The sequence below is a fragment of the Eubalaena glacialis genome, chromosome 15 (genome assembly GCF_028564815.1).
Source record: "Eubalaena glacialis isolate mEubGla1 chromosome 15, mEubGla1.1.hap2.+ XY, whole genome shotgun sequence".
Lineage (NCBI taxonomy): Eukaryota > Metazoa > Chordata > Mammalia > Artiodactyla > Balaenidae > Eubalaena > Eubalaena glacialis.
Window position 1 is genome coordinate 66,449,306 of NC_083730.1, and position 19,961 is coordinate 66,469,266.

Sequence of the window (19,961 nt, forward strand, 5' to 3'; positions counted from 1 at the left end):
TTACTGTCTCTACAGTTTTGCCTTTCCTAGAATGTCATATAATTGGAAACATACTGTACCTAACCTTTTCAAATGGGTGTCTTTCACTTAGTAATATCCATTTAAGGTTCTTCCATGCATTTTCATGGTTTGATAGCTTATTTCTTATTATTACCAGATCTTATCCCTTTGTATGGATGCACATAGTTTGTATGTACCACAGTTTAAGCATTCCCCCATTGAAGGACATCGTGGTTGCTTCCATTTTTTGGCAATTATATAGAGATGATATATAAAACTGCTATCAGTAGTCACGTATATGTTTTTGTGTGAATATATGTTTTCATCTCCACTGGTCAGATACCTAGGAGTGCAATTGCTGGTTGGTATGGTAAGACTAGGTTTAGCTTTGTAAGAAACTGCCAGACTGTCTTCCAAAATGACTGCAGTCCCACCAACAGTGAATGTGTTCCTTTGATCCACATCCTTGTTGGCGTTTGGTATCATCAATTTTCTGGGTTTTAGCCATTCTAATAAGTGTTTAGTGGTATCTTGTTTTAATTTTCAATTGCTGAATGACATATGATGCTGAACATCTTTTCATACACTTATCAGCCATCTTATCTTTGGTGAGTGCCTGTTCAGATCTTTGTTCATTTTTTTTAATTGGTTATTTCTTACTGCTGAATTTTAAGAATTCTTTGTATATTTTAGATACAAGTCTTTATTCAGGTAATGTGATTCACAGATATTTTCTCCCAGTCTTTGATTTGGCTTTCCATTCTCTTGAGAGTGTCTTTCTCAGAGCAGAAATTTTTAATGTTAATGAAGTCCAACGCATTAGATTTTTTTTTTTTTTTCCTATCATGGATCATGCTTTTGGTGTTGTATCAAAAACTCATTGCCAAACCCAAGCTCACCTAGACTTCCTACTATGTTTTCTTATAAGTTCTCATTTTATAATTTTGCATTTTACACTTAGATCTATGATCCATTTTGAGTTAACGTTTGTGAAAGATGTACGGTCTGTGTCTAGATTTAGTCTTTGCATGTGGACATCCATTTGTGCCAGCACCATTTGTTGAAAGATTATTCTATGTCTTTGCCTTTATCAAAGATCAATTGACTACATTTGTTTAGATCTATTTTGGGGTCTTTTCCTTTTCATATAAACTTTAGAATAAGTTTGTTGATACTACAGTATAAGTTCCTGGGATTTTTATTGGGATTCCATTGAATCTCTAGATCAAGTTAGGAAAAGTTGACATCTTAACAATATTGAGTCTTCCTATTCATGAACATAGAATATGTCAGTTTATTTAGATCTTTGATTTCTTTCATCGGAGTTTTGTTGTTTCCCTCATATAGAATTTGTACATATTTTGTTATATTTCTATCAAATTATTGCTTTTTTGGCACCAGTATAAGTGGTATTGTGTTTAGAATTTCAAATACCACTTGTTCATTGCTGGTATATAGAAAAGTAATTGACTTTTGTATGTTAACCTTGTATCCTGCAACCTTGGTATAATTGCTTATTAGTTACAGATTTTGTTGTTGTTGATTCTTTGGAATTTTCTACAATGACACAGTGTCATCACTGATGTTTTTATTCACTGAACACAGTTTTATTCTTCCTTCCCAATCTTTATGCCTTTTATTTCCTTCTCTTGTCATACTGCATTAGCTAAGACTTCCAGTACAATGTTAACAGTAAGTTTTTTGTGTGGTTATTCTTTATCAAGTTAAGTTCTCTATTTCTAGTTTGCTAAGTTTTTATCATTAATAGATGTTTGGTTTTGTCATATGCTTTTTCTGCATCAGTTGATATGGTCATAAGCCTCTTCTTTAGTGTTGTTGGATGTGGTGGATTATGGTAATTGATTTTTGAATGTTAAATCAGTATGCTTACCTGGAATAAATCCCATTTGGTCATGGTGTATAATTCGTTTTATACATTGTTGGATTCAATTTGCTAATATTTTGTTGAGGATTTTTGAATCTTTGTTCATGAGAGATATTGGTCTGTAGTTCTTCTTTCTTGTAATCTAGTTTGGATATTAGGGTAATGCTGGCCTCATAGGAGTTAGGATTTATTTCCTCTACTTCTGTTTTCTGGAACAGATTGTGGAGAATTGGTATAATTTCTTTCTTAAATGTTTGATGGAATTCACCAGTAAAACTGTCTGGGTCTGGTGCTTTCTTTCTTGGAAGATTATTAATTGTTGGTTAATTTCTTTAATAGATACAGGTCTATTCAGATTATTTTTCCTTGTGTGAGTTATGTGGATTTTTTTTTTCAAAGAACTGGTCCATTTTAACTAAGTTATCAAATATATGTGTATAAAGTCATTCATAATATTCCTTTATGATCCTTTTAATGTCTATGGATGGGATCAGTAGTGAGGGCCCCCTTTCATTTCTTTCTTTTTTTATTGATGTGTACTTGATTTACAATATTGTGTTAGTCTCACACAGTATATTTTGTGTAGCAAAATCATTCAGTTATATATTTTTCAGATTATTTTCCATTATAGGTTATTACAAGATATTGAATATGGATCCTTGTGCTATACAGTAAATCCTTGTTGCTTACCTCCCCTTTCATTTCTTTTTTTTTATATAAATTATTTATTTGATTTATTTTTGGCTGCATTGGGTCTTTGTTGCTGCACGCAGGCTTTCTCTAGTTGCAGTGAGCGGGGGCTACTCTTTGTTGAGGTGCACAGGCTTCTCATTGTGGTGGCTTCTCGTTGTGGAGCACGGGCTCTAGAGCACAGGCTCAGTAGTTGTGGCGCACAGGCTTAGTTGCTCCGTGGCATGTGGGATCTTCCTGGACCAGGGCTTGAACCTGTGTCCCGGCATTGGCAGGCGGATTCTTAACCACTGCACCACCAGGGAAGTCCCTCCCCTTTCATTTCTGATATTAGTAATTTGTGTCTTCTCTCTCCATTTCTGATTAGCCTCACTATAAGTTTATCAATTTTATTGATCTTTTCAGAGAACCGACTTTTTATTTCATTGATTTTTCTCTATTGTTTTCCCTTTTCAATTTCATTGATTTATGCTCTAATTTTTACTATTTACTTTATTCTGCTTGCTTTACATTATTTTGCTTATTATTGCATTAATATTATTTTTATTTACTATTTATTATTATTTAATACTATTTTATTTTTTATTATTTTTATTATTAATTTTCTACTGCTTGCTCATCTTTTTCTAGTTCCTAAAGGTGAAGTTATTTCAGGTCTTTCTTTTTTTCTAATTTATGCATTCTCTGCAATAAGTTTCCCTCTAAGCACTGCTTTCACTGTATCCCATAAAATTTGACATTGTGTTTTCGTTTTCATTTAATTCAATATTTTAAAATTTCTTTTGAGACTTTTTCTCTGATCCATGTGTTATTTAGAAATGTTGTTTAATCATGAAAGATGTGTGAGTTTTCTGGCTTTCTGTTTTTGATGTCTACTTTAATTCTGTTGTGGTCTTGAAGCATACTTTTGTATGATTTCTGTTCTTTTATATTTTTTAGAGTATGTTTTATGACCCAGAATATGATCTATACCAGTGAATATTCCATGTGATCTTGAGAGTAATATGTATTCTGCTATTGATAAATGAAGTATTTTATAAATGTCAGTTAAATACAGTGAATGATGGTACTGTTCAATTAATTATGTCCTCGTTGATCTTCTGTCTGCTGGATCTGTTGATTACTGATAGAGGTATATGGAAATTTCCAGCTATAATAGTGGACTTGTCTAGTTCTCCTTCCAGTTCTATCATTTTTTCCACATGTATTTTGACACACTCTATTGTTAGATGTATGCATATTAAGGATTGCTATGTCTTCTTGGAAAATCGACCCTCTTATCATCATATAATGCCTGTCTTTATTCTTTTTTTTTTTAATTAATTAATTTATTTATATTTATTTTTGGCTGTGTTGGGTCTTTGTTTCTGTGCGAGGGCTTTCTCCAGTTGCGGCGAGTGGGGTCCACTCTTCATCGCGGTGCACGGGCCTTTCACCGTCACAGCCTCTCCCGTTGCGGAGCACAGGCTCCAGACGCACAGGCTCAGTAGTTGTGGCTCACGGGCTTAGTCGCTCCACGGCATGTGGGATCTTCCCAGACCAGGGCTCGAACCCGTGTCCCCTGCATTGGCAGGCAGATTCTTAACCACTGCGCCACCAGGGAAGCCCGCCTGTCTTTATTCTTGATAATTTTCCTTACTCTGATGACTGCTTTGTCTGAGATTAATACAGCTACTCCAGCTTTCTTTTAATTAGTGTTAGCGTGGCATGTCCTTCTCCATCCCTTTTTTTAAAGAGTAGACTTATTTTTTTTGAACAGTTTAAGGTTCACAGCAAAATTGTACAGAAAGTACGGAGAGTTCTCATATACCCCTCTGCCTTAAGTATTGACATCCCACATCTGAGTGATACATTGGTTACAACCAATAAAACTACACAGACACATCATTATCACCCAAAGTCCATAGTTTACATTGTGTTCACCTTTGGTGTTGTGCATTCTGTGGGTTTGGACAGTGTATAAGGACATGTATCTACCACCATAATGGTATCATACAAAATAGTGTCACTGACCTAACAATCCTCTGCACTCTGCCTGTTAATCCCTCTCTCCTCCCAACCCCTGGCAATAACTGATATTTTTTTTTTACTATTTCCATAGTTTTTTGTTTTCCAGAATGTCATATAGTTGGAACCAACCTTTACTTTTAATTTATGTGTCTTTATATTTAAGCTGAGTTTCTTGTAGACAACATATACTTGGGTTTTCTTTTTCATTCTTTTTGTCAGTTTCTTTTAATGGTATATTTGGAATGTTTATATTTAAAGTGATTATTGATATAGTGAATTAATATCTACCATATTCTTAACGATTTTGGTCTCCCCCTTTTTCTTCTGCCTTCTCTGGTTTTAATTGAGCATGTTTTTGGTATGATTCCATTTTCTCTCTCTTATATTATCTCTTAGCATTATCTAAGAATATCTTAGATAGTAAGATAATGTATCTCTTCCATTGTCTCTCTTAGCATGTCAACTGTACTGCTTTTTAAATTTTTTTCAGTGGTTGCCTTACAGTTTGAAATAAACATTTATAACTAAGTACACTTTCAAATAATGTTATAATGCTGAAGGGTAGTGCAGGTGCCTGTTAACAAAGTATTCCCAATTCTTTCTTTCCAGGACATATAACATTGCTACTGTTTATTTATTTCACTTATCATCCAATACATTGTTGCTGTTACTAGTTTGAGCAAGAAGTTATCTTTTACTTCTGTGTGTGTGTGTGTGTGTGTGTGTGTGTGTGTGTGTGGCCTGTGGGATTTTAGTTCCCTGACAAGGGATTTTTTTTTTTTAATATGATTATGTTCTATTTTTTATTTCTTATTTAGAGAATGTGATTTGTTCTTTTTTTAAATTTATTTATTTATTTATTTATTTATTTTGGCTGCACTGGGTCTTTGTTACAGCACTCGGGCTTCTCTAGTTGCAGCGCTTGAGCTCTAGAGCTCACGGGCTCAGTAGTTGTGGCACGCGTGCTTATTGCGGTATGTGGGATCTTAGTTCCCCAACCAGCGATCAAACCCGGGCCCCCTGCATTTGGAGCAAAGAGTCCTAACCACTGGACTGCCAGGGAATTCCCAAAAAGTTATCTTTTAATTAAGAATAAGACAAATAAAAATTCTTATAGTATTTATTCTTTCTCTAGCACTTTCTTCATGCAGATCTAAGTTTCTGACCTGTATCATTTTCCTTCTCTCTGAAGAACTTCTTTTAACATTTCTTGCAAGGCAGTTCTGCTGGCAACACATTTCCTCTAGTGTCTTTTTGTTGTTTTTGTCTGAGAAAACCTTTATTTCTCTTTCATTTTTGAGATATAATTTCAATGGATACAGAATTCTAGGTTGGTGGGTTTGTTTTTAACACCTTAAATGTTTCACTTCAGTCAGTTTTTGCTTGAATGGTTTCTGAAAAGAGGTCTGTTGTAATCTTTATTCTGTCCCTTATTAGCTGAAGTATATTTTTCCCTCTGCTTCTCTCAAGAGTTTCTGTTTGTCTTTGGTTTGCTGCAGTTTATATTATGTGTAGGTAGGTGTGGATTTTTTGGTATTTATTCTACTTAGTGTTCTCTGAGCAGCTCAGATCTGTGGTTTGGTATCTTCCATTAATTTTGAAAAAGTCTTAGCTATTATTATTATTATTAAATTCTCTCTGCTTATATGATCCATCTGTTCTTGTGTGTTGTCCAGATTTTTCCATTAGGGCCCTTAACATATTAATAATAGTTATTTAAAAATCCTGACCTCATAATTCCAAAATTGCTGCCATGTCTGACTCTGGTTCTGATCCTGCTTCATCTCGAGACTGTGTTTCATTTTGGGTTTTTGTTTGATTTTGTTTTGCCTTTTATCATGTCTTGTAATTTTTGTTGAAACCTGGACATAATGTACTAAGTAATAGGAACTGGGGGTAAAAGGTCTTTAATGTGAGGTTTTGTTTACCTGGTAAGAATTAGGTCTTGTTTACTGTCTCCTGAAGCTGCAGGTGTCAGAGGCTTCCATTTCCTCTGGTGTCCTTGCTTTTCTCTCCCTGTTTTCCTTGAGCTTCCCTAGAAACTCCTTGTTAAATGGAGTTTGTGTCTTGCACTTCTCTTAGTTGTGATCTAGTGTTCTTATTACACAGGGGCCCTGTTGATTTTGTGAGGTATTGGGGAGGAGAAGCACTCTCTAGTCTCATGATTAAGTCTCCTTTGTTGTTGTTGGGCCAGAGTCTCTGGCCTATGACCTTCAGGAGAGTTTCTTAGTGTGTGTGGAGGGGAGCTAGGCTGGAGTTGGTTGATTGCCCTGCCCCCAGGTCACATCATACTCAGTAAAGTAATTTTCCTTGGGGGAAGGCTTTTGTTAAGGAGAACAGGACTCTGGGTGTGTTTCAGAGTGGTTGCTTTCCCCTTCCTCAGCCCAAAGCATATGGGAGGAGCACTCCATTCCTGATCTCCACCCATGACAACTGGTGGAGCTCCTGGAGGTAAAACTAACGCAAGTGTGGGTGCCCTCCTCCCTCCCTGGTGGGGCTCCAGGCGGTTTTATGTCTTTGCCTTGTCTCCAGTTGTCAGGGCAGCGGTTTCTCTGGTGGGTCTAAGAAGAGTTGTTGGTATACAGGTTTTCAGTTTTCCTCTTATTTTAGGAGTGAGAATGACAACTCCCAAACTGTTTGCATCTTAGAGCAGAAACCAGAAGTCCTCTCCTACTTTTTTAATTTATTAACTTTTGGAGATGAGTATGGATTTTATTGATTATCATGAAACTAGTAGTCCTGTGCAAAAGCCACGGGTGTCTGTGTTTGTGCAGGTTGAAAGAGCAGAGCCTTGTGAAGGAGCTGCGGCCCCGGGATGTCCTGGAGAGCAGCAGTGACAGCGACGAGAAGGTCCCTGTGGCTAAGCCCTCCTCGCTCTCCAAGCGGAAGCTGGAGCTCGAGGTGGAAACGGTGGAGAAGAAGAAGAAAGGGCGGCCTCGGAAGGACTCGCGGCTCATGCCCATGTCCCTGTCTGTGCAGGTGAGGCTGGCGGGCCAGTGCTGCCTCCGGCCCACCTCCTGAGCTCGGTGTGGGGGCCTGCATATGCCCTGGGGAAGAAGGGGGGCCCCGCGTGCCTCATCAGTGTGGGGACAGCTGGCGTGGACACGTATACCTCCAGAACTGCCCCTGACCCACCCGGAGTCCTTGAGCCCCTCCCTGGGGTCAGCTGCCTCGTCTCTGCAGTAGGGGTCTCTGTAGCAATCATCTGCCCTCACAGAGGGTGGAAATGCCCGGGTAGTAGGCCCAGCCTCACCTCTGGTGACTCACCTTTACCTGGCACTGCCCTCCAGTGCCGGGCAGGGCTCAGGGACATCTCTGCTCTTGCAGTCCCCAGCTGCCCTGACCGCAGAGAAGGACGCCGTGTGTTTGTCCGTCCCAGCAGCTGCGCTGAAGCTGCCCATGCCGGGCCCCCAGAGAACCTTCACCCTGCAGGTGAGCAGGCCTCCGCCTCCCTCCCTCCCAAGACTGCACATTCTTTTTGTCCGCCTGCCCACCCCCACCCCCTGGGAGGTGTAAACCCTGAATTGTCACAGACTTGGGGCTGCTTTCAAGTGGCTCTCCATCACCTTCTGGGGGAAGTTGTGGCTGAGCAGAGCAGCCACCTAATCTTAACAAGACGGCTGGCCTCTTCTCTGGGACCCCTCACTTCCCCAGCCCCCACGCCTCTCCTCCATGTCTTTGCCCTCCATCTTCTGGGTGCCCAGCTCCTTCAAGACTTGTCCCAGGTGTTCCTTCTCCTGGAAGCCTCCTCGATCTCCACTGTCGGCCGTGGGCTCAGTCCATGGGACCGTGTGGCACTGGTCTGTCTCTTGACCAGCCTGCTGGCCCGTCCACTTCCCAGTGCCCAGCGTGGGGTCATCATCAGGGCCTTTCAAGGTCTCGAGTGGAAGCTTCTAACTACAGGCTTGTTCAAAACACAGATCTACAGCAAGTAGTTCTTTATTCCCAGAGGCCCTCTGGCTGCTCAGCCCAGCACCCGTGCCAGGCCTTGCACACACCGTCATCTCCCACCCTCTATACCTCAGCTCAGGTTCATGTCCTCGGGAAACCTTTTAGAACCCCACATGCAGGTGGGCTGCACGCTGCCCCAGCCCAGGCTGCCCCTCAGGGCTGCCAGAGGGCAGGTGGACAGGTCCTTCTGGGTCTAAGGGTGGGGCCCCCTGGTTCTTCTTGCACAAATCCCCCTCCCAAACTCAGCCGGCCCCACTCACCCCAGGGCCTTCCTTGCGGAGTGCTGTGTGGAGCTGTTCTTGGTTTCTGGGGGCCCAGCCCCCAGCCACAGCCGGCCCTCCACCCCAGCTCACCCGCTGTGTGGCCACACAAGTACGAACCGTGCTGTGTGGCCAGACAAGTATGAACCGCTCACCTAGGTCCCACGTGGGGTATCTGCCTGTCAGCTCCCCAGACACAAAACACGAGGCTGAGCCCGTGTGGAGTTGGTGCTGAACTGCACACATCTCCCCACGCTTTTCTGGGGACCCTCCTGTCAGTGACACTGGGTTCCAGTGTGCATGCCAAGGTGCACTGCCAAGGAGCTGGAGAGCCTAAGGGCTTTCCAGACCTTTCCTCCAAGTGCCGACACAGCCTCTGTTCTGGCCAAACCTGACAGTCTTTGAAGATCCTTCAGTCAGGAGACCCATGTCTCCCTGAGCGGGCTGGGGTCCTTCTGTGCCGTGTTCTCTTGGCTGGTTGCTTGCCTTCTCTGCATCCTCCCTTGTGAGAGGAGGTGGTGGGATCCGGAGGCTTCGAGGTCTTTAGCTGTGACACCGATTCTCTGCTCCACTGCACAGAGGACAAGGTGGACACCAGCTCCTGGGACTTGCCCTGCCCTGGGGGCTGCACGTTGGGACCTCTGGCCCCCTGTCCTGCCCTGTGACCACCCCCACCCCCAGCCTGCTGTTGGCCGGCAGTTCTGTCCACCCTTGCGTGTCCTTCCCCCTGTCCGTGGCCCACGTCTGAGGCCACTGCTGCTGAAAACGTTCTGTTTGCTTCTCTCCCCCAGGTGAGCTCTGACCCCTCCATGTACATAGAGGTGGAGAACGAGGTGACGGCCGTGGGGGGCATAAAGCTGAGCCGCCTGAAGTGCAGCCGGGAAGGGAAGGAGTGGGAGACAGTGCTCACCAGCCGGATCCTCACCGCTGCCGGCAGCTGGTAAGAGCAGGGGTCTCCACCCCACCTGCCTTTAACGTAAAGCAAGACCCCGCACTGTGCTGTGGGGCACCGGGCTGTCCTGGGAGGTGGCCTGTCTGAGGGAGGCCTACGCCCAGCCTCGCTCGGGACTGAGCTGGTGCCTGAGTCATCTGAGTCCCTGGGACACACCCTTGAAGGTGGCACCATCACCCCCGTGTTACAGGAGAGGAAACTGAGTCCTGGAGGGTCACCTAAGCCCCCTGGGCATTCTAGTCGGATTCCTGAAGTCTCCATTTCCAGGCCGAGCTCTGCCTGCCTCTCTCTGACCTTGGCTGGCCTTTTCTCTGGACCCCAGGTTTTCATCCAAGGAAGTCAGCATGGATTTCTCACTGTCCTCCTAATCCCAAGGCCAGCCCTTTCCAGATCTGCCCTTTTTGGGGAGACCTGAATTCGGTGGTCAGTCACCTAGTGTCTTTCCACCACCCCTGGAGGTGGCCCCGCACATGCTCCATCTGGAAAGAGGACCCGGGGACATGTGGCCCCAGTCGGGACTGTGTGCTCAGTACCCCTACGAGGGTCTTACAAAGCTGTCAGCTTAGATGTGGTCGTTTTCATTAGGCCCGGAATCCTTTTTCATGAGGCTGCATGTGAAACACTCTCACAAATGTCTGTGACCCTGGCCCTGAGCGAGCCAGGTGCTGGGCCTGGACGGGACCACCGTTCTGTTCCTCCCTCCGTCCCCTGGGGCTCCCCCTTCGTCCCTGGTCCCAAGGCAGCCGGCACGCCCCAGCTGGGGGCCAGGTGTGTCAGCACAGCCTCCCCGTGTGACCTAGAGGCTGCCGGGGAGTCCGGCCAAGCGGCCAGCCAGGCCCCAGCCCAGCGTGCAGACCTGCCCCCCGCGCCACAGCTCCAGAGGTTCGGCATCCCTGGCAGCGGGCTGGCTGCAGGTGCGCCCTGACCACAGGGACGAGCAGATGGAACACGGACCCACGGCCTCTTCCTTGGCTGACCTCGCTGTGAGCTGGCTGCCAGTGCAGACCGTAGGCGCCGGCTGGCGGCCCAGAAGTGATTTGGAGCAGGGCTCCAGTGGGCTGCTGGGCCGGACCTTGCTGTGCTGGCTGCACACCTGCTCCCACTGCCTGGGGTCTGAGGCTCTGGCCTCACTCTAGGCTCGCTCTCACCCCAGGGGGCCCCACTAGGAAGGCAGAGCCTGCTTGTGCCAGGCACAGCCAAGGGGCCTAGTGGACGCTCAGAGGAGAGACATGAGACTGCGCCGACGCACTCGTGGTGAAGACTTTCTCGCTCAGGGAGCGACATGTCTCTCCCACCCCGGTCTCGAAGGCCTTCTGAGCATAGCTGGGCGCCCCATGTGGGAGACACACCATGTCGTCCCCACACTCCCCCTGGCCTGTCTGGGCAGAGGCCTCCCAGGGCCCCTCTGGCTGGTCTCAACCAGGAGACTGTCGGGGGGATGCTCTGCAGCTGCTCCCATACAGTGAGGCCTGCTTCCTGGCTCACTGTCAGGGCCGCTGGTCCTCGGGCACGTGCTCCCTGGAGGCAGTTCCGTGTGAGCCCAGAAAAGCCTGAGCCACCGCATGGGGGCGAGGACTCCATCTCCAGGCAGAGGTCTCCAGTAGGCACCATCAGCTCTGCCGCCCGGCCTGGCTCTGTCCCTGCATCTCGGGGCCACCAGAGCTCCCAGCCCCCCTGACGCCAGCCCCCTGCTCCCCCAGTGACGTGGTGTGTGTCGCCTGTGAAAAGCGGATGCTGTCCGTGTTCTCCACCTGTGGTCGCCGCCTCCTCCCTCCCATCCTGCTGCCATCCCCGATCTCCACCCTGCACTGTACCGGCTCCTACGTCATGGCCCTCACCGCCACAGCCACGCTGTCCGTCTGGTGAGAGGCAGGGCGGGAGCGGCTGTGTGGGTGCCCCTTGCTGCAGGGATGGTCGCCCCCCCGGCACACAGGCCCTCGGGCCCGGCTGGAGGGTGAGCTGCTCCTGTCTCCCCCAGGGATGTGCACAGGCAGATAGTGGTGGTGAAGGAAGAGTCCCTACACTCCATCTTGGCAGGTGAGCCTGGCAGGGGGCCGCCCCATCCCTGGGGTGGGGTTGGGGGCGGGCAGCTCAAGTCCAGGTCTGGCACAAAGGGCCCCGCTCAGCCGAGACGGAGAGCAGGCTCTGGGGTCCCGTCTGCGTGGCTAGGGCTGTGGGAGCCATGGCGCCCGCTGACGAGAATACGCTGGAACCCCTTCTTGGTGTCTCCCTAGGAAGTGACATGACGGTGTCACAGATCTTGCTGACGCAGCATGGAATCCCCGTGATGAACCTGTCGGACGGGAAGGCCTACTGCTTCAACCCATCACTGTCTGCGTGGTAAGCACGCCGCCCTGAGCCCTGCCCCGTGGAGCGTCCATCTGAGCCAGAACCCAGCACAGCCAGCAAGGGCCCCGCCTGGCCCACTTCTCCTGGGAGTCTGGCCAGAGTGGAGGCTGCAGTGCAGCCCCCATCCCTGCCAGCCCCCTGCCTCTCTGCCCTCAGACCCGTGCACAGGGACGCTGTCCTTCCCCTGCACTGTTCCCCGGGGGTCGCTTTGTCTGGAGCAGACATTTGAACTTTTATGGTTGTCGATGAGTAGTTCCAGCCTGGCCTCCGTAGGTGCCGTCAGCTTCACGGCAGCCTCATCCGGCCCTGCTGTTTTTGTAGCTGAGTCGGAGCCGAGGAGCACCTCCGACTGGCTTGGTGCATTAGTGGGGCTGCACTGTCACTCACCACGTGTGAGGTCTGTACCTTTGCTCTGTCCATTTTGGAGTTCTTTTCTATATTTGTAAAACCTCTTTTTTTTTTCTGCCGCGCTGCATGTCTCGCGGATCTTAGTTCCCCAACTAGGGATCGAACCTGGGCCCCCCTGCATAGGAAGCATGGAGTCCTAAGCAGGGAAGTCCCTGTAAAACTTCTTTGTACATCAGAGATCTTAACCCAGAGTTAGAAAGGGTGTACCTCGTGTACCAGCCGATCAGAAGTTTTCTCCTGGGCTTCCCTGGTGGCGCAGTGGTTGAGAATCTGCCTGCTAATGCAGGGGACACGGGTTCGAGCCCTGGTCTGGGAAGATCCCACATGCCGCGGAGCAACTAGGCCCGTGAGCCACAACTACTGAGGCTGCGCGTCTCGAGCCTGTGCTCCGCAACAAGAGAGGCCGCGATAGTGAGAGGCCCGCGCACCGCGATGAAGAGTGGCCCCCGCTTGCCACAACTAGAGAAAGCCCTCGCACAGAAACGAAGACCCAACACAGCCAAAAATAAATAAATAAATTTTAAAAAAAGAAGTTTTCTCCTGCCTGCGCCTTGCTCCTTCAGGCCCAAGTGTGCCACCATCCAGCCCGTCTCTGTTAAGGGTTGCCGGACACAAGTTTATCCTCAGACTGAGATCTCTTTCTTGAGTTAAAAAAAAAAACAAACAGCAACCCTCAAAATCCCCACTCCCTGCTCTTCCAAATTGCAAAATATCGTGTATTGTATGGATTAGTATAATAATGGAAACAAGCTGGTTATTTGAGAAGGGAAAAGTGGACTTTGTAGGCACCAGGCTGTTTTTAAATTGTGTGAAGCACTGATGCCTGGAATGCTGTGTGAGCTCTGGGAGGCTGGATGCCGGGGACTCCTCAGCCGCTTCGGAGGGCCACAGCATGTGGGCTCCCAGGCAGACTAGCATCCCAGGCATACTCGCTCCCCGCCCACAGGACCTGAGACCCGGGGCCAGAGTGTCCGAGTAAGGAGGCCCCACATGGGCATACAGGGACCTCGGCTCCCTCAGTGCCCCTTGCTGTCTGCCTCTCCTGGGCCTCCCGGTTTCCCTGAGTTCCGCTCCTGCCTTTGCCTCCCCAGGAACCTGGTTTCTGACAAGCAGGACTCCCTGGCCCAGTGTGCAGACTTCAGGAGCAGCCTGCCACCCCAGGACGCCATGCTGTGCTCGGGACCCTTAGCCATAGTCCAGGGCCGCGCCTCCACGTAGGTGACCCGGGTGCAGGGGAGGCATCCGGCTGGCTGTGTGGACGTGGTCCCTCCGAGGCCTGCCTTCTGACTGCCTGAGCCCAGCGGCGCTCACAGGGCTGGGCTGGGGCTGCCGAGGGCTGGGAGCCACAGTGGGCACTGTCTCAGGGTGCAGGGTCACAGCTCTGTCACTTCAGGACCTGGGTGGCAGTGTGAGGGGCTGCGGGTCATGGATCCCCATGTTGGGCTGCACTTTGGGTGGGGGCCTGGGCTGCTGGCCTGTCCCCTCGGGGGCTAGATGGGAGGTGCAGAACAGCAGGACCTGGGAGCGGTTGGGCCGCCGTGGAGTCTGATACCTGCCCCCTCCCCGCCCCAGCAGCTCGGGGAGGCAGGCAGCCCGGCTCTTCTCCGTGCCTCACATGGTGCAGCAGGAGACCACCCTGGCCTACCTGGAGAGCCAGGTCGCCGCAGCGCTCACCCTGCGCTCCAGCCACGAGTACCGCCACTGGCTCCTCCTCTACGTGCGATACCTCGTGAATGAAGGTGAGCTTCCCGGTCGTCCTTCTGTCCTCCCGGGCCCCACTCAGTCCCCTTCCCAACGGGACCCTCCCGGGGGCCCGAGTGTCAGGGCCCAGGTGCAGCAGCCTGGGCTCTGTCCTCCCTCCTCCCGGCTTCCCGTGGTCACCCCCTGGGGCCCTGGCCTCCCGCTCCCAAGTCAGTGAGGTGGGCAGCTCAGCAGGTGTCCAGCCCCACCACGGGCTGAACCGAGCAGCCCCTGATGCCACAAGGATTGGCGGCAGGAGGGTGTGGGGGCAGAGGACTCACAGACACAGGCTCAGCTCCCCCTGACCTCGTTGCCCCCTCAGAACATCGGTGGGCCTGTACCTCTCTTTGTCCTGCCTGGAAGGGCCAGCCTGCTGTCCAGCACCTCCCCTCGGCCCTCCAGCCCAGCTTTCCCCACCAGGGCTCTTACACCCATGTCCCCGTCCCAGGATCCCCCTCCTTGCCCCGCCCCGCTCCTTCTGTGGGTCAGCAGACAGCAGGGTGTTGGAAGACGTGACCTCCCACAGCCTCTTGACTCCCTGTGAGGCAGGCGTGGGCTCCGGCCTTGCCAGCCTTCCTCCGCTTGAGCTTGGCCTCCAGGGCCGTGGCCTGGGGATGGCCCTCCCCAGCTCTCCCTGTGTCACCACGCAGCCTGGGCCTGGTCATGGAGCTGGCACCCCCACACCCTCTCCTGCCTTTCTTGCTTTGCTTTCAACTCCTCCCTTGTTTTGTTCATGACTTAGAGAAAACAAATTAAGTACGGAAAAGACAGAGAAAAACTTGCCCGACCTCTACGGGTGTAACTAGCAGAATTTGCCCGTCACGTTGCCAGACCCCTCCCCCACAGACCCCAGGGATGAGTTCAGTGTGCACTTATCCCACCCAGACTTAATAAACACTCGGTGTTCCTGCAGCCTTGCGCCTCTGCCGGGCACTCAGGTCACGTGTGGCCTCACCCCCGTACCCCCGGAAAGCCCGCCTCCGGCTCCTCTCTGGTTTCCTCCATCCTGGGTGTCAATTCACTGGGGCTGCCCCCGTAGGGGACACCTCACCTCCACCGCTTGCTTCTCTTTCTCCATCTTCACGCGCGTCTGGCCCAGGGCCCGCGCACAACTCCCCTCCCCTCTCTGTCCCTCCTTCCTCCCCTGGGGGAGGAGGACTCGAGCTTCACAGGGACACCAGCTCTCCTCTAAGCATCCTCAGGTTCCACCCTCATCACTGGCTGATTTCCTCCATTCCCTGTGGCCTCGGCTGCCCCCGATTCTGCCTCCAGCGTGGCTGGCGCTCCCCCAAGCTGTGCCGTAGCCCCACCTCCTCCTCCGTCTCCTCTGCCCAAACTCATTCCCACACCCATCTTCTCCCGAAGGACACCTCCTGACCCTGTGCATCTGCCCCCACCTCTTCTCTCCAATAGGCCCCCCTCAGCCCACTCCCCTCCTCCCACAGCCCCCACATTCTCCACCCCCTTGGGGGGGTCTGTCCCAGAGCTTCCACGTCTCGTCTTCCCTGGCCCAGCACACAGTGGCCACTGCGTGTGTTTCCTGGGATTGGGGGGGTGAGTCAGATCCTCTCGCTATGGCCTCTGAGCGCTGAACTGAGACAAGGAGGCAACAAAGTGAGTGTTCTTTCTGCTTTGATGTACACAACAACTTAGCCTGTTGTTGACTTTATTTCTTTTTGTAATGTGTTCCTATTTCTGTTTTGTTTTGTTTTTTGTTTTCTGTAATTAGGGTTTGAATACCGACTCCGAGAAATATGCAAGGACTTACTGGGGCCCGTTCACTCCTCCACTGGAAGCCAATGGGAGTCAACAGTAGTGGTATGTGCCACTTTCCTTTTTGCCACAAGAAATCTCTCCTGAAAAGTAAAGGTAGAAATTGAAAAGTAAGCCAGAGTGCTTTGAAATTCTTCCCTGTTACACTCTTCCAGCACACTGCCGGCGTCAGAGAGAGGGCAAGTTGCCAGCCCACCCACCCTGGCAGGAGCCCTTGGCATAAGGGGCTGAGGGAGCGTCCACTCAGCCACGCGCCTGTGCTGGGAAAGCCGCCTGCCGGGGGCTGTGGATTTGTTAGTAGTGAGGCTCATAGTCCGGTCAGGAGGCAGACGTGAGCGAGTAAGCAGTTCAGTCAACAGCGGTGATGGGTGTGCCTGGGAGAAAGCGGCGGGGAGACCTCGGAAGAGGACTTGCAGGATGAAACCCCAGGACAGGAATGAGCCTGCTCCGTGGAGACCGGGGAATGTGCTGGTAGAGGTGACAGAAGTACAGAGGGCTTGGCCCATGGAGGCCTCTGTGCCTGGAACATCGTTGGCAGAGGAGAGGGTGTGACGTGAGTCCAGAGAGGGCAGGAGGTGGATCCCAGGGACCTTGTGAGGAGCTGGGGTTTAGTCTAGGGCAGCGGGAGCCGGCAGAGGAGTTGGCGCTGATGTAGCAGAGCAGTCGGGACAAGGCAGACCTGGCAGTAGCTGAAGACAACTTGGATCCATGTGGCAGCCACAGAGAAGGGAGAGAAAGCAGAGTCAACATGTATTTTGGAGGCAGAACCTACAAGACTGGGCAGGTGGGTGGTTGGATATGGAGCAGGTGAGGGAAAGAGAATAATGAACGTAATGAAATCGCACAGATGAGACTGTGGCTCACACAAGTGGGTAGAGTGCATTGATCGACTTGGGCAAGGAACAGGTTGGCGGGGAACTGGGGGCACGGTTCGCTCCACTGCTTCACTCAGCCATTGGGCAGCTGCCGGTGGAGCCCCACTCTGGCCAGGCGTAGCTCGGCAGCCGGCTGCAGCAAGCAAGGCTCAGGGGCCCCGCCTTCATGGGGACAGAGGCAGATTGGAGACAAATGAGCAAGTACATGTAACGTGTTGGCGGGGATGGGTCCTGTGAACACCAATGAAGAGGGCAGGGGTGCGGAGTGCTGATGGGGCGCTGTTTTACATCCAGTGATCGAGGAAGCCCTGACTGATGGACAGAGATCAAAGGAGGTAAGGGAGGAAGCCCCGCAGATATCTGGGGGAAGAACATCCAGGCAGAGGGAACAGTGAGGACAAAGGCCCTGAGGTATGAGGGCTCGAGTGTAAAAGGAGCAGCTGAGCAGAGGTGATGGGAGGGTGAAATAGGTGAAAGATTGGAGGGTCAGTCCTGGGAGGACTCTGGAGGTCTTGGTGTGTACTTGGCCTCCATTTTTTATTTTGTTGCTGTAGATGTTAATTTAGTTGGTTACTAGAATCCTAAGTTCAAAATCAGTTCTCTTTAGAGTTTTGAAGGTATTGTGCCACAGACTTCTGGCATTTGCTGCTGTTGCTAAAACTGCCACCAGTCCGTTTTCCACTGCTTTGTAAGTTCTTTCGGGATCCTGCCTTGGTGCTTTCAAGTCTCACAAAGCTCTCGGTCTATGTCTTTCATTCATTCTGTGGACTTTACTTAGAGACTGTCTTTGGTTATAGCTTCCCTTTCATTTCCCTCATCATCAGAGAGGTAGCATGTCCTCCCTTCTTAAAATCTGCTCCATCATTTTTTATAGTTCTAATTCTCCTTGAAATTTTCATTTTAGTCTTTTGATCTTGAGCACAGTAAGCTTAGTTATTTTATTTTAAAGTTGCATGTCTGATAGTTCTAGTATCAGGAGCCCTTGTGGGTCTGTCTCTATTGCCTATAAATGTTTCTACTGGTTCTCGTTCACGTTATCTTATCTCCTCAAGTGCCTGGTTATTTTCAACTGTCTGCTGGACATGGTATTTGAAAAATTACCTGTAGAAATGGCTTGAGCCTCAGGTGATGTTGCTTTTGCACAGAGCATTTTATTTGCTTCGGTGCCAGCTCTTAAGGCACCCGGTCTGCAGGGTCTCAACCCGGTCGGGATGGAGGTTTTCTGGGCTGCCTGGGGACTTTTCAGAGCTGGGCACTGGCTGGTGCAGGGGCTGGTTTCCTTCCAGTTTACCCTTATTCTAGGGTCGGGTCGTCCCTTGGGGATACTAGCACAAAGAAGGGGTGGTTTACCAGGGACCCCCACTTTTCATGGGCCTTAGGCCCCTGCTTTGGTCCCCCGGGCTCTCAACTCTGACAGAAGCCCACTCAGCCCCTTCCTCATAAGTACATGTTCCCAAGGCCAAGGTGTCCCTCTGGATTCCTGCCTTCCCCCACCCCGGCTCAGTCCTTCACCCCAGCACATTAGCTCTTGGAGTTCTGCTTCTGCTTATCCAGCTTTGTCCCCTGTCCTCAACAGGAAGGGTGTTCTGAATTACCTGCAGTAGTCGAGCTGTTTCCCAGCACACCTCACCTCTTGGGCAGCCTGACAGGCCATCTGCTTGTGGGGTGGGGGAGCACGTGTCTGACAAAGCCCTACCCTTGGCCGGGTTGTGGGGCCTCACTCTGTGCCCAGCTGCCACTCTGGGGGCCTGAGCCCAAGACGTTAGCCAGAGCTCTACATAGAGGTTCTCTGTCTCAGCCTGAAGGTGGGCACTGTAGGCCAAGGTGGGGCGGGGAACACAGGGAGGCCACCGGTTACCAGCCATGCACCCTCCTCTCCCCCTCCTTCCTGCTGTTCTTGCTGACCCCAAGCTTTGTCCAGGAGAGCCTGTGGCTCCCTTCCCAGGAGCACCATCAGTGCTATGCTACCTGCTTTTTACCTCTGCCAACTGCCTAAAACCACTGGTCTGCTCGGGGTCCCCAGTATCCATGACAAATGCTTTCAACTGCAGGTAAATGATACCCTGTCTAGTGGTGGCTGAAGTAGTTTTATTCTGTCCTCCAAAACAAGTCCTTTGGAGTTAAGTGGAGGTCTGTATCTCTGTGATTCTCTTGGCCTCTCCCTCATGTCATAAGATGGCTTTCATGTCCAATTGAAGGAAGGAAGACAGAAGGAAGCCAGTACCAGTAGCATCCACCCTCTTAAAAGGAAAGCCAGCCCATGCCTCACAGCAGCCAGCAGACCACTTGGGCACCCCCATCGGGAGGGAGGCCAGGAAGGCAAGCTGTGAAGACTGTGGCGGGGAAGTCTTAGAGCAGGTCTGGACAGAGCCAACTCCTGCTGTCTGCCACATCCCCTTCTGGCCTCAGCGCTCTTCTGAATTTATGCCTTTTTTTTTAATACATCTTTATTGGAGTATAATTGCTTCACAATACTGTGTTAGTTTGTGTTGTACAACAAAGTGAATCAGCTATATGTATACATATATCCCCATATCCTTTCCCTCTTGAGCCTCCCTCCCACCCTCCCGATCCCATCCCTCTAGGTGGTCACAAAGCACCAAACTGATCTCCCTGTACTGTGCCGCTGCTTCCCACTAGCTATCTGTTTTACATTTGGTAGTGTATATATGTCGATGCTAGTCTCACTTCGCCCCAGCTTCCCCTCCCCGCCCCGTGTCCTCAAGTCCATTCTCTATGTCTGCATCTTTATTCCTGGCTTGTCACTACGTTCATCAGTACCATTTTTTTCTTTTTTTAGATTCCATATATATGCGTTAGCATACGGTATTTGTTTTTCTCTTTCTGACTTACTTCACTCTGTATGACAGACTCTAGGTCCATCCACCTCACTACAAATAACTCAATTTCATTTCTTTTTATGGCTGAGTAATATTCCATCGTATATATGTGCCACATCTTCTTTATCCATTCATCTGTCAGTGGGCATTTAGGTTGCTTCCATGTCCTGGCTATTGTAAATAGTGCTGCAATGAACATTGTGGTACATGACTCTTTTTGAATTATGG

The 19,961-nt window shown here is 50.0% G+C and overlaps 1 protein-coding gene across 5 annotated transcripts in view; it reads left to right on the top strand.

The window, feature by feature from the left end:
• Positions 1 to 19,961, top strand: part of LOC133075466 (protein HIRA) — a 74,126-nt gene that overhangs the window by 46,626 nt on the left and 7,539 nt on the right. For all 5 annotated transcript variants that reach the window (XM_061169726.1, XM_061169727.1, XM_061169728.1 and 2 more), the window contains 9 exons: positions 7,360 to 7,564; positions 7,913 to 8,017; positions 9,588 to 9,736; positions 11,449 to 11,610; positions 11,727 to 11,785; positions 11,983 to 12,088; positions 13,597 to 13,719; positions 14,081 to 14,244; positions 15,975 to 16,063. In XM_061169726.1, coding sequence (XP_061025709.1) covers positions 7,360 to 7,564; positions 7,913 to 8,017; positions 9,588 to 9,736; positions 11,449 to 11,610; positions 11,727 to 11,785; positions 11,983 to 12,088; positions 13,597 to 13,719; positions 14,081 to 14,244; positions 15,975 to 16,063 — 1,162 coding nt within the window. The remainder of the gene's footprint in view (positions 1 to 7,359; positions 7,565 to 7,912; positions 8,018 to 9,587; positions 9,737 to 11,448; positions 11,611 to 11,726; positions 11,786 to 11,982; positions 12,089 to 13,596; positions 13,720 to 14,080; positions 14,245 to 15,974; positions 16,064 to 19,961) is intronic.